The sequence below is a fragment of the Trachemys scripta genome, chromosome 1, assembly GCF_013100865.1.
Source record: "Trachemys scripta elegans isolate TJP31775 chromosome 1, CAS_Tse_1.0, whole genome shotgun sequence".
NCBI lineage: Eukaryota > Metazoa > Chordata > Testudines > Emydidae > Trachemys > Trachemys scripta.
In genome coordinates, this window is record NC_048298.1 from 92,905,083 (window position 1) to 92,919,875 (window position 14,793).

Sequence of the window (14,793 nt, forward strand, 5' to 3'; positions counted from 1 at the left end):
CTGAAACTTAGAGGCAATGGTTTTCAGCAAGGGTGGCAACTTTTAGATCTTTTTCAGGTTGGCCAAGGTGAGTTTCAATTTGTAGAATTGTTATATTGGCACCTGCTGGGGTAAAAGGATGTGGGGAAGAGAACCTCCTTAACTCTCAACCCTAAAGGTGGAAATCCATGGGAAGGCTAAATCTATGGCTACACTACAGAGCTTACTGTACTGCTAGTGCAGATGCTCTAAGCCAATGGGGGAGAGCTCTCCTGTCAACTTAATTACTCCAGCCCCCGTGAGTAGCAGTAGCTCTCCCACCAAGTGCTGGTGTGGACAGCATTATGTTAGGTCAGTGCAACTTGCATCGCTCTGGGGGTGGCTTGTTCACACCCCAAGCATGTAAGTTATAGCACGGTAAGTGGTAATGTGTACAAAGCCTAAGGCAAACTTCAGTCTGTGTGATTCCCTTGTAGACCAAAGTGTTTGAGACAAATGCATGTTTCCTCCTAGTTCCTAAGGGGGACAGATAGTGTCTTAACTAAAAAGCAATGTTTGGTCCAGTCAGCTCAGAAGAATCTGGAAAGAAATGCATAAATAAAGGGTTCTCATACTTTTATTTCATAGTGTGGACTATCTTAATATCTTGTGGGCATCACCTCTCCCATTCGTGACTGTGGAGACCACTTCTCCTCCACTTGAAATTGCACCACATTGTTGTGGTGATCACACAACTACTTACATGGAAAGGAATATATTTGTAGATTTCTTTCAATGTGATTTGGCACCTGGATAAAAGAAAGCAAACAACACTTGACTAACCAACTCTCCAGACTACTATGGACCACTGTTTGGGAATTACTGTGTTAATAGATCTGGAACATTCCCTTGTGCACCATTTCTGAAAACAACACTAGGAAGGAGAATTTTAAACTCCAAAATCTTTTTTAGAGGTTTTGATCTTGATACTTTTTTTACATTTTTTGTCTATAGGCTGTATTGCAACAAACAGCACAATTATCTTTTCATCTGAACTATCGCCCAATATGTGTGTGTGTGTGTGTGTGTGTGTGTATATGTGTGTGTGTGTATATGTGTGTGTGTGTATATGTGTGTGTGTGTGTGTGTGTGTGTGTGTGTGTGTGTGTGTGTGTGTATATGTGTGTGTGTGTGTGTGTGTGTGTGTGTATATGTATATATATATATATAATGTCCATGCCTCATACAATCATGTCTACACCCAAAACAAACTACTGAGCAAACAAACCACTTGCAGAGCAACACTAGTAGCTGGTGTCTTTCCCAGAAAGAATATTACCTGCTCAGCACACCCATTAATTGTTTGGCTTTTAAGCATGACTGCCTGTGTTGATGCTATGTCTCTAATTACCACATCAGCTTCTCTGGCAAACAGGATTCAGCACGTGGAAATCAGCCTATAGTCACAGCAGAGTGTTGTGATAGCCATGCTCATGAATGTATAAAGTTTCATATCTTTCATACTCATCCATGTATAGGATTTCTTAGTATTGTAGTTCATTGGGTACTTGTACATAGCTGGCTTCAATAATTGCATCCCTCCCTGAACTAGGATCTTCTGCAGGCACTTGGGTAACTATGAATTTTTTTTTTTGGCCCATGGCCTCACCACTGCATAGAATTTGGGAACTCAAGGCTCCCAGGGAATAACACTGACACAGGGGACCTCTGCATTATCATAGACTATGTCTACACAACAACCGGGATTGACGCTCTGAGATCGATCCACCAGCGGTCGATTTAGCGGGTCTAGTGAAGACTCGCCAAATTGACAGCAGATTGCTCTCCAGCTGACCCCTATACTCTACCCCGATGAGAAAGAGTAAGGTAAATCGATGGGAGAGTTTCTCCTGTTGACCCCCCATGGTGTAGACCCCATGATAACTTGACCTAAGGTACGTCAACTCCAGCTACGTAGCGTAGGTCGACTTACTGCGGTAGTGTAGACATCACCACAGAGGTCCCAGGTTCAGGAGGTACTGTGGAGCTTGTCAGAAACAGGCTGGAGCAGTGAAGGATTGGATTGGGGGCAGTAGGTAATGTGACTGGAGCAGTCTGTCTAGGCAATTCCCTCCTACTGTGAGCCCCATAGTTGTGCTAGGAAGCACAATGTAGGGCAGTGCTAAGGGTTGCCCAGGAATTAGAGGTGCAAACAACCTCCTCTTAGTCCTGGCACTAGTGTTAGCACCAGCCCAGGAGGCCTAATTTTTCTACATGCCCCTCCTGCACAATGCACAACCTGGAATAACTGATGGAGGCAGAAGTGTACTGTAGATGCTGAAGCCATGGGCTAGGAGGGCTAGTTATCAAATGGTATTGTGCACTCCAACCATCTCTCTCTGCTGAAGAGTGCAGTCTTACTGTGTGTGAGATGGAGGAGGAGGAGAAACCCTGAAATAAGGGTTTTGACCAGTCTCCTTAATGTGGCTATTATCTTCTTTGTGAAAGGGTCCATACCTGGGTGAGGTATCTTTTGACCTGTGGTCCCATTTCCTAGTCAAAAGGTGTTAATCTCTACCTCAAAATTTGAGGGAGAAGAATCTCCAGACTGTAGCAAATGTATGCTCTGAGTGGAAAGGAAGTCAGGAATATGTATTTTAGGCTGAATGTAGAGCTCTTTAGAATGTAGTTGCGTTCAGTTTAATAATTTCCTGAGGAATCCTAATTTAGCTGAAGCACTCAGCCTCTGGTGTCCTGCTTGATTATAGCCAAAAAAGGCAACTGGTTAAATTCTTGGGAGTTGCATTTGCAGGAAGCTATGTAATGGAGGTTAGAATACATCTGTTGCCTTGCCAAACCTGATACGATCATGGACACAATGAAAGTTTTAGTTCCTTTTTTCTCTCTTTAACCCTTTGGCTGGCCTACAATCTGTAGTAGATATGCAAGGCCACCTGAGATTTGCAAGATCTTATACTGAATCACCAACCCATTCTTCCAAGATCCTGGACTAATTTTCCCCTTCCTGTGTATTCTCTCAGGCCAGATGTCCTGGAGTGTGGTGTAGTGCTAGAATGGTCTGACAGCTGGCTCTCATTTTAGTGGTGGCCTCATTTACAGGTGTGTGCTGTCTAAGCACTGTAGGATTACAAATACTGTTGCTCTACCTTTGCTCCTGCTGCTATCTAGCCAACAGTGGGTGTAATGGGTTGTCTCCTTGGTGCCCCTACTGCAGGTTGTACCTGTCTTGCTGCAGAAATAAGGCCTAAAATACCGTCAAATCACAAGGGCCCTGCTTGTGTCTACTTAGTCTTTTAGCCTCAAGTGTATTCTTAAAACAAGCTTGTTTAGTTCCTTGCATTCATGGTCTAACTCAGGGGTAGGCACCTATGGCATGTGTGCCAAAGGCGGCACGCGAGCTGATTTTCAGTGGCACTCACTCTCACTGCCCACGTCCTGGCCAACGGTCCAGGGGGCTCTGCATTTAATTTAATTTTAAATGAAGCTTCTTAAACATTTTAAAAAGCTTATTTACTTTACATACAACAATAGTTTAGTTATATATTATAGACTTATAGAAAGAGACCGTCTAAAAACGTTAAAATGTATTAGTGGCATGCAAAACCTTAAATTAGAGTGAATAAATGATGACTCTCCTCACCACTTCTGAAAGGTTGCCGACCCCTGGCCTAAGATGTAGATTTTAAATCTGAGTCCAAGTGATATTGCTATATGTGGACTACTTGTTTCTTACTGATGGCTACAAAACTTGCAGAGCAGGAACAAGTAACAGCATTCAGTACAAAGCAATAGTACAGTTATCCATTTGTTAGAAGGAATTTCCCTGCATGCGCACACATTGCTGGATTGGGCCTCGGCGCCCATCTATACCATAGTTGGCATTTTTCCAGACTTCTCTTGCTGTTGCATGTGCCTGATGCTAGGCTTTAAGTTGATCCCAATGCATGTTGGGGCCAGATTGCTTCTGCAGTGAAGCTCTTTATTCCTGTTGTCTCTTTGGGAAACTCTGCTGTGCCCAGGTGGCTTTGCAGGCTTTGTTTAGATACCTGAAGAGGAACTGTTGTAACAGTATTTGACAGCCTCCTATTGCATGCACCGACCATTCTGCCTCTTCTCCTTTTTTCTTCTCTTTTCTGGCTAACTGAAAATTCTGACAAAGTTGCACAAAATCAGAATGAGTTAAGTGACTGACAGGTGGGTGAGCACGGATTCTAAGGGGTAAGGCTGTTGGTGTTTTTGTGAAGTGTCTGGCTTTCTCTGGTTTAATGAGCCCTGGTGCATGTAGTGCCCTAGAATCTTGATTTGCCAACCAAATGGTGCCTTTCATAAATCCCATTTTAGGAACCAGAAAGCGCTTGGCGGAACCATTTCTGATAGTTTTTGATGGAAGATTAAATCCAAATTACTTTGTTTTATACACTCCTAGAAATCCCCAACGTTCTCCCTGATGCAGTGTCAGTGATCTCTCCATCACTAGGCCTCAGTTATGTCACTGCTGCAAAAACATGATCTTTAAACAAGATAGTGACCACAATATTTCTTAAACCAGAAGGGTTCTGTACCCTGATAAAAATACTGTTGAAGATGTTGGTTCTGTAAAGATGACCTGCAGAGCACAAATAAACTGAGTTAAGCCCAGATTTGTGTTGGGTATCTACCATAATCTGGCTATGGGGAGTACTTAGTGCATTCTTAACCCGCCTTTTAAATTCTCTTCTTAAAATGTATCTTGAGACACTTTGGGATATCTTCAAGGAATAAAGGGAAACTGCCAGCTCAACCCAGGCAATCCATGGCATTTGTAAATGCTGAAGTACATCAAATATCACATTTTCAGTGAACCAGGAAATACCAAAAAGACTTCAAAATGGAGGGGGAGCGAGGAGAGAGCTAAAAAGCTTGGTTAAAACTGTTCTGTAGTGAATTCTGTCAACAGCCTAGATGGGGCGGGCAAACTTTTTGGCCTGAGGGCCACATCAGTTTTCTGAAATTGTATGGAGGGTCAGTTAGGGGAGGCGGTGCCTCCCCAAACAGCCAGGCATGTCCTGGCTCCCGCCCCCTGAAGGTGCGCCCCCCCGGCCCCGGGACTCCTGCCCCATCCAACCCCCCCCATTCCTTGTCGGGACGTCTGCCCCATCCACCCCTCCCTGTCACCTGACTGCCCCCCGCCGCCCCATCCTCCTCCTCCTCCTCCTCTCCTTCCTGACTGCTCCCCGCCGCCCCATCCTCCTCCTCCTCCTCCTCCTCCTCTCCTTCCTGACTGCTCCCCGCCGCCGCCGCCTCCTCCTCCTCCTCCTCCTCCTCCTCCTCTCCTTCCTGACTGCTCCCCGGGACCCCTGCCCCATCCAACCACCCCTTCTCCCTGACCACCCCTGGAACCCCTGCCCCTGACTGCCCCCCTGGGACCCTTGCCCCCGTTTAACCCCTCTGATCGCCCCAACCCCTATCCACACCCCCGCCCCCGACCACCCCCCCGAACTCCCCTGCCCTCTATCCAACCTCCCCCACCCCCTTACAGCGCTGCCTGGAGCACCGGTGGCTGGCAGCACTGCAGCTGTGCTGCCCAGAGCACCGGGTCAGGCCGGGCTCTGCAGCTGCGCTGCCAGGCAAGAGGTCTCAGCCCCACTGCCCAGAGCATTGCGCTGGCGGTGCAGTGAGCTGAGGCTGCGGGGAAGGGAGAACAGCAGGGGAGGGGCCGGGGGCTAGCCTCCCGGGGCAGGAGCTCAGGGGCCGGGGACCGCGGGCCAGCTGTGGCCCACAGGCCCTAATTTGCCCACCTCTGGCCTAGATAGTGGTGATATTAGTACAGAAATCTGGTCTTAACTGCAATGCGAACAAGTAGTTATCTAGGTGTTTGTCAGGAAATTACTATAGGGATTGGTGCTTCTGCATTGTCTAACGTGTTTACAACCTTAATTTCAGTTTAACTTGTTTTGCTAGGGAATAGAAAATACATATTTTACAAATGCTAAATACTCAATGTTTCAAAAGTCTGTTCTTTTCCTGTCATTTTAGGAGGAGAAACCTGATCTTGTATGTAATTCCAGCAAGCCACCTGTGATTACTGAAATAAAATTAAGGGGGGGAGGCCCTGATAGCCAGGGACCTAAGCCAGGATAGAGTCTGTTTGCCTCTAGGAGTTCATAATGCTGCTTAAATTGTAAAAACTTGACTTCTGTTTTTGTTCTGCCAGGTCACTCACTATAAGTCACCATGGCTCAAAAAGAAGTTGATAAGTACCTTTATGTGGACAAAAACCTCATCAACAACCCCCTGGCTCAGGCTGACTGGGCAGCCAAGAAACTGGTGTGGGTCCCATCGGAGAAGAATGGGTTTGAAGCGGCCAGTCTGAAGGAGGAAGTGGGAGATGAGGCCATAGTGGAGCTGGCAGAAAATGGAAAGAAAGTGAGAATAAACAAAGATGACATCCAGAAGATGAATCCACCCAAATTCTCTAAAGTGGAAGATATGGCAGAGCTGACCTGCCTGAATGAGGCCTCTGTGCTGCACAACTTGAAGGAGAGATACTACTCAGGGCTCATCTACGTAAGTAACAATCTTCTGTACTGGGAGGAAAGGCTTTTATGGGGATTCCATGTGAACTTGCTGCAACCAACTTCTCCCAGACATGCATAGTTAACCTTACACTGCCCCATATGAAACTCTTATGTGACACTGCTGCTTCTTCAGCCCCACAACTCTCCCCTGTAGAATGGATCCCTCAGGGAATGCTGTGGTGAAATGGTTGGATGTTGGCGTTTGAGTGTCGTTGTTTGGAGTATGTTTTGAATATCATTAACTTGCTTTTGGCTAGAAAAAAAGAGACTTTGGAAAGCAGTAAACAGGAAGCCTGATTAAAACAGTACTAAATAACACAACCCCATTTGGGATGTATACCTAACATCTGGCTTGCTTTTCCCACATCTGGAACCTCAATGGAAGGGAATGCTAATGCCAAGCTGGCTGTCTAATCTCCCTCTGAGATTCCGGTTTTAAGCACATGTGCCCTCTCCAGTAACAGACACTCTTCTGGGGTACAGGATCTTTTTCTGTGGATGAAATGAGAAATAGCTATCTGAACTGGCAGGTTCTATTCTCTTCCCACCCACCAAAATTTACAAGAGCAACCTTTTACTGGGTTGTTGCCATGGAAATGACAGTGATCTCTGTAGATGATTGACAGACATGCACAATCACAAGGAACATGGTATAAGAGCCAGGCTCACTGACATGCTTACATGTGCCCAAAGGGGGTGTGCTAGAGGATAAGGATTTGGAATCTGCATTGGTTCTGTAGTTCCTGTTTGTGACTTGCATCAAACAGTGCACAAAAGTCTATCCCTTAAGTCACTGTTAAAGCAGAGGCTGTCAAGGGACATAGGATGAACTAGGTTCAGTGGTAATGTAGTGGTTTTTAATGCACTGGTTGCTTACATGTGGAGAAACTTGTTCCAGTTTTGTTTGGTCCTAGTCATTATTTGACAATACAGAATAGCAGCAAAATGGTCAGCACTGGAATTAGCAGGAGATATTACTATTAAGGCCTGATGTTCAGTGTCTCTAGGCAATGTAAAGTAGATTCTTAGTGTGTTGTCTGCTGCCCAATGACCTATTGAGGACACTAATGTTACTGTAGTTCTAAAGAAAATCTAGATGACTGATTTCCCCCCCCCCCCCCCGAACACCAACCAGTAACATTCAAATCTCTCATGTACCTTGTTTGACCTCTCCAAATGTCAAGAGCATGTTTCTAACAATACATCTCCCATAGTGTGTCTCAGATACCTGCTACTTAATCACCCAAAGAGGCCTAGTCCTCTTCCTTACCACTTCTGTGGCAGGACAAAGATGATCTCTGTAGCCATTAGCAGAGATAAGCAATCTAATCTAAGGCATATGTTCACTCCCACCATGTAGGTCTGTAAGAACTCCTTTGAACTACCAACTTCTTGGTCAGTGGTTTTCGACCTGTGGTCCTGACCCCTGGGCATCCACAGACTGTCTCAGATTTCCTCAGGAGTCCGCACCTCCATTTGAAATTTTTTTAGGGATCAGCAAATGGAGAGGCTGAAAACCACTGTTCTAGGTAATATAATCCTAACCTACAGTCTTTGGCTCCACTTCTGGCTGGTGCTGTGGCCACCTTTATGCTACTCCAGAGGCACAGGGGACATAGGCAGCTGCTGCAGAATACCATTGTTGGAGTGGGGGTTCTTCAAGATATAGAACTGGTGTCGAAGCACCATGCCAGCAACCTTCTCCCTGTCTGATGTCAGGGGGCACGATGAGGTGTTGGCTGGAGCTCAGTACATTTAGTTATTCTAGGTTGCTGAATAGCTGATTGGTATTGTGTGTGTAACCACACCTGCCCCCACCTCCCCAGGCTGTGACTTTTGAGTCGTGCAGCTCAGAATCAAAGCGGTACTTGTGCCTTGTACTGTTGAGAAATGGGTATATTTTTCCCTTCCTAATAAAGCTATTAAATTTAAAAGTAAAGTGTAAATGGATCGTATGTATCCTAGATAATATCTCACTCCTAAATTAAATTAACAAGTCTTGAAACTAGTGGTAGGTAGTCCATTTTAAGTGACTTAAATATTTCACTTGCCTTGCAATAGGCTGCCATTTCACAGGTGTTGAGATGTCCCCTCAGTGATGCGTCAGATAGGTGGTCACATAACCAGTTTCACAAAGGGTATTTGTGGAAAGAAGATTTCCTTCTTAAACCGAACTAGTAATGCATTATGCTAGAGAGAAACTTGGTCCTACCAATCCATCCAAAAACATGAGTCTGCCCATTAGTGAAGTGAGCTGATCAGACTGGTCAGCAGCTCTCCCCAGTGAGTCAGGTGATTAAGGTAAAGGGCTAAAATCCTTCCACTGGCCAGCAGCTGGGCACTACTCTTCTTGACAGGAAGAGAGCAAGCACAAACTATCTCTGGCATAAAGATTTCTGGAAAGGTCATAAATACAACACAGCTTTGTTCTTGGCTTCTGCCTCTTCCTGCGGGTGGGGGCTCTGTTTCTGAGAAGTGTGGTTGGGGGGTGTTTCCCCTATTGTTCCTGTGAAGGGGGGTGGGAAAGCTTGAGACTAAGTTTACAGTGGGGACTCTGAGGCTGTCTACACTGCCACTTTCAGCGCTAAAACTTTAATCGTTCAGGGGTGTGGGAGCCCCCCCCACCCCCCAGTGACAAAAGTTTTAGCGCTGAAAAGCGCCAGTATAGACAGCATTTTATTACCAATAAAGCTACTATCCCTCATTCCGGGGGGTAATTTTTTATCGCTGGGAGAGCTCTCCCCCGGACTTCTGGCTGAGAGGTGAAAACATTATATACCCTAAGATGTTTGATCAGGGAGTGGCAGACATTTCAGAAACTTGGAAACAGCAAATCAGTGTCAAACTGAAAAGATTTGTTTCTACAATGGTGATTGGTTTTAGATGACTTTGCTGATGTTGTGATTATCTGCTTTGAGTCTCTGAAATGAGCTTGACTTTAACCCTTCCTGTACTAAGCATGTTCTGTAGCTTATCTTGGTAACTTGTTTCCCCCACTGCTCACCTTAAGTGTGCATCCTGGGTCCAGAGCAGAAAGTAAATCCAGAACCTTACAAATATTCCAGTCCAGCAACCACATCAGCAGAGGGTAGACACTGAGAAAAACTTTTTTCCTGCCTAAGCTGTTCTTGTCTCCTGAGTCAAACATGCTTTAATTTACTTCTGTCAGCCTTGCAGAGATAGTGTAACTGCTAAAGAGTAAACCTGATTCTAGTCTGCCCTGTGCATCAATCCGAACACCAGTGAGGTTTAATTCCAGAACTATAATATTGGGCAGTGATATCTGAAGCAAAGCACAGCTGCAGTGGCGACAACTTGTTAGGTCTCAACTTTGTGCATTAGCCTTAATCTCTGGAAACTTGGGTTCAGTTCCTAGACTGGGGCAAAATGAAAATAAAATTGACAATACAAAGAGCCTAAGATGACTTTTGCACTTCTTGATAAGGCTGGCAGACTGAGTGGAGTAGCAGAGTGAGATCGATCCCTGTATTGGGACTGCAGATCAGGAGGGACATGCATTGGTAGAGCTGTGTAATAAGTATCTCATCCATGAACCTCAAATACTTAAAAGGATAAAATGAACTATTGTCTTAGAAAAAAGAACAGGAGTACTTGTGGCACCTTAGAGACTAACAAATTTATTTGAGCTGAAGCTTTCGTGGGCTTAGAGAATTACGGCTCTGCAAAAGAGACTGCCCTTAGGTGTTCTCTTCTCCCCCCCCATCCCCAAATTGGTGGTGATGATTTGTGGGGGGGGGCCGCGGGGAAAGACAACCTTCTCCTTGCTGCATGGCTTCATTGGTCTGGTCGCATTAATGTTCTTTTTGTTGCTAACTGCTGCTCTTCCTGTGCTGCAGACCTCCAGGCTATTCTTGCTTGGAATATGGGCAGTCCTGCTTCACCAGCTTACGCGTCTCTGTAGGAAGCTGTACTAATGCAGACTCTAAATCCGTAGCTGAATCGTTCAGCATTACTTGCTGCCACTTTTTTTCTTTACCCCGGGCCCCTCCCCACAACAGGCATATTCTCTTCTAATCTGTTTGTTTACAATATCCATATAGTGGCTATAACCCACAATGGCTATTCCCAAGAAAAGCAGCTGCGTAGTTTACAGTATAGCATCTCTTTGAACTCCAGCAAAACAATTGTGCAAGTTCCAGTTAGACTATAACTTGTCCCTTAACAGCATGGTTGCCTGCTGCATCAGCCACACCTGGTATAGGGGAAAAGAAAGGGTGTGTCTGGGGCATTCTGTGGCAGGTGTGGTGGAACAGAGCTTCACTGCATCTGATCCACCATTGGCGTAAGATATGCAACAGACTTACACCATTGAAGGAAATTAGAGCAGAATGGGGCCTATTAACTTCCACTTGCATCTGGGAGCCATGCCAGCTCTATGTCCAAACACTATATTGGACATCTCGGAGAATCAGGGCCAATGGCTGCTCATATTACTGTGGCAGAGCAACCCACTTGGCTAAGTCAGGTTCATTGAATTTTAGTGAGCTATCTAAGCATGGCAATGATTGCTCATTCGTGTCAGTTTTCTCTTGGCCTCACTTAAATACCTCTCAACATTGAGCTACTAACCCAGCAGGTTGCTAAATTTATCTAACTCCTTTGGTAGGATTGGGGTCTTCTCTTTTGGAAACTATTCTTTAAATAGCGTGCAAGTTGTCTAGTGTCCTCCAATGCAAGACTAATTCTGAAACCTCCTCCATACACACAGGAAGACTTAGTTGGCATACTTTCTTTTGGAGCGGGGTGTGTGTGTGTCTAATTGGTGCACAGACTTCCATTATAGCCATGTGAAAAGGGATGTGGATGCCCACTGACGGGGTGTGGGATTAAAATCGTATGCCTGAACTTTTGTCTTGAGTCTCAGACACACAAGTAGGGCTAATTATTCAAAGTGAAAGCAACATCCAGAAAATCGGGGTTATGACCATAAACTATGTAACAGATGCTGTCTCCACCCTTCTAATTGCCAGTAGTCTAATCTTTACCCTGATCCAGCTGAAGAGGCTAAATCTGATCAAATGCCCCCTGTGCTTAGAGTAGAGGACTCTTTACTACACCAAAACAGTTTTCTTTGAGAAAGTGGGGGAAGTGTAAGATGTAGAATGTGCCAGATATGCCCTATTCTTTTAATAGCATTTCCCATAGGATGAGAGAGTGGCCTTATGAAGCAAACACATGCCAATAAAATCTATATGCTCTTTGAGTGACTACAAACCTCAGGAGCAAAGCTTGGATTCTTAGAATATCTAAGAATACGTTCTTCCTTCTGCCCAAAATACTTTCCAATTAAAAAGTGCATTCTGAGACTTGGGTACTAACAAACCTGTAATACTTTCTCTCTTCCTCTTGTCTTGGCACCTGTCTTTCTCAGGTAGGTGTCTTAAAATTGCAGTAAAAGTATCTGGACATTTGTCTTGCCTCAGAACGCTGCAGGATTAAAGCCAGTTGAAACTAAATTCCAAAATTTGGGTTTGGTGTGATGGATGCTAGTGATGGTGGCAAGTATTCCCTTATTGTTAAAATGGGAGACTCCAAAACAGTTTTACATGTTGATCAATTCGAAGCTACGTTGGACTTGTGACCTTCTTGCTTTAAATGCAGCCCCAGCCAAGTTTGTGTCTTGTATGTGAATGAACTAAGTGGTGCCTCAAAATATTTCCTCTCACAAACTAACTTTGGCTTCACCTCTGAATCAAAGCGTTGTTTTGAATGAAAGGGTCAGGAGGAAGTATCAGCTGTCCATCAAATAATCCAAAGAATAGCTTGCTGGCTACTCCTTCAGGGATTTAGTATGGAGGACCTCTCCTGATCTCGTACCCCTTCCCTTTCTCCTATCTAGGGAAGTGTACTGCCTGTCAATTTTTTACAGCAACTTTAATAGGGGGAAACCGCTGAAAGTAAATCCTTGGTTACTCCCATACAGGGAATTCTCCTGGAAATGAGCCACTTTGTAGGATCCTAACCAAGCAGTAGCCGTAGATTCTAAACCCACAAAGGACCATTGTGATGGTCTAGTCTGACATCTTGTATAATACAGGCCATAGAACATCCCCAAAATTCCTAGAACAGATCTTTTTAGAAAAATATCCTACCTTGATTTAAAATGGTCAGTAATGGAGAATCTACCATGACCCTGGGTAAATTGTTCCAATGGTTAATTACTCAATGTTAAAAATGTATGCCTTCTTTCCAGCTGGACATCGGTTTGTGATAGCATGACTCCTGTACTTCACACTTGGCAAAGGATAGCTCTACTTAAGAATTGATGAATTTGAGCAGGGGGACCATATATGCATGTTAACGGGTGTTCTGTGATATATTAAGAAAGAATGCATGCCTCCCTGCCCATGGTGCTTAATGCAACACATTACTACTTGTCCCTACATTAGCTTATGGATGCTTGTTCCCTTGTGTAGCTTATCACGGGGGTCTCAGTTATACTCTGGACAACTACAGTAAGCAGGCTTTACAAATATGAGCTAGTGCACAATAAAATGTGGTCCCAGGCTTCTGGGAGGTGAACATCTGTTTTCTACAGTAAAGTGTAACTTGGTTTAAACTTCAGATCTCTGAAAGCCGGGGAAACTAGTTTTGATGGGCCCTGCAGTTAGCTGGAATTAGCTAGCCAGTATAGATCAGTTGCTGCACAATAGCATCCTGATAGCATGGAGTACCTAGTAGGGTAGCTTGAAGATGGTTATGTGCCATAATGATAAACTTGGTATTAGCTGTTGCCCAGTTTCTAGTATTGACTTGTGCCTTCCTGTCTGTCTTCACTGCCCCAGTAGAACCTCTCAAGCAAGAAACCCTTAAAAGAACAAAGATCTGTCCGACTCTTAACCACTGTTAACTGATGTCTTTTCTCTGCAGACCTACTCAGGCCTTTTCTGTGTGGTTATAAATCCCTACAAGAACCTGCCCATATACTCAGAGGAGATTGTGGAGATGTACAAAGGCAAAAAGAGGCATGAGATGCCTCCTCACATATACGCAATCACAGACACTGCCTACAGGAGTATGATGCAAGGTGAGTGCAACTATGGGACAGTGACTTTCTTAGTGAGATCTTGAAGTCAAAATGATATTCAAGACCTAGTGGGAGGACTTATTGTAAAAGACAGTAAACCTCTCTGAGGATGTGTGGAGGAGTCGCTAGGCAGTGTAACTTCCTGTCCTCCTTCTAAGGAGGGGGAGATATGCTTGGGTGTGTGTATGTGCGTGCTTATAATAAAACCATTGAAATTCACTGCGGACAAACCTAGAGCTGTTTTTGGTGCCGGGAGCAGAGTGTAGTCTGAAACTCTACATCAAGACCAGTTTTTTATTTCATGAAAACTCAATCAAGTTCTGTCTTGTCAAGGAGGATAAATACTTATTTGCTAGTACTACACAATGTATTGGCTTTTCATAAATTTAAAAGTAAATACATTGACCAGGATAGTTTCCTGGATATACTTAGCAGAATGCATACATAGTGTCATCAGATATAAAGAATTTAATGCAAAACCAGGTGTGGTTTATGGGTTCCTGGTAAACTGCCAGTGGATTTCTTGGAGTCACTTGGGGATCTTTTATGTAAAGCTCTGAAGATCCTGTATGCATCCCACCTCTCAGTAAGGTGATCTCCTTTTAGAGAAACAAAGCCTGCAGTTGGGGATTCCTGTGGAATGTCCAGTTGTATATAGAGTTAGCTTTATTCTGTCTCTTCCTGTCTTGGTATCTGGATTATGGATGCAGACTTAGAAAAGCTAAAAGGAGTGCCTAAGGGAGATGATGGACAGTCTGAAATAATGACACTTTAGGACAAGACAGCATGGGAGGGTTGAGGCTGAAACTCCCCCATCTTGTAAGCAACTGTTCACTATTAAAAATCTGGATTTGTCACTTCCCCTAGAAGGGCAGAACTTCTATCGCCTTCTGTTTTGGAAGAAAATTCCGTTTGGTCAGTTACCAGTTATCTGGTCTCATCTATAGGGCCCTACCAAATTCTCATCTATTTTGGTCAATTTCATGATCATAGGATTTTAAAAATTGTAAATTTCATTATTCCAGATACTTAAATCTGAAATGTCATGGTGGTGTAACTGTAGGGGTCCTGACCCAGAATCAAGTTGTGAGGGGTGGGGGGAGTCGTAAAGTTGTTGTAGGGGGGTAGCAGCATTGCCTCCCTTACTTCTGTACTGCTGCTGGAGGTGCACTGCCTTCTGAGCTGGGTGCCTGGCCAGCAGTTGCTAGT

At 44.5% G+C, this 14,793-nt stretch overlaps 1 protein-coding gene across 2 annotated transcripts in view; it reads left to right on the forward strand.

The window, feature by feature from the left end:
* Nucleotides 1–14,793, forward strand: part of MYH9 (myosin heavy chain 9) — a 90,116-nt gene that overhangs the window by 13,692 nt on the left and 61,631 nt on the right. For both annotated transcript variants that reach the window (XM_034777637.1, XM_034777626.1), the window contains exons 2-3: nucleotides 6,173–6,525; nucleotides 13,428–13,584. In XM_034777637.1, coding sequence (XP_034633528.1) covers nucleotides 6,193–6,525; nucleotides 13,428–13,584 — 490 coding nt within the window. In that variant the 5' untranslated portion in view covers nucleotides 6,173–6,192. The remainder of the gene's footprint in view (nucleotides 1–6,172; nucleotides 6,526–13,427; nucleotides 13,585–14,793) is intronic.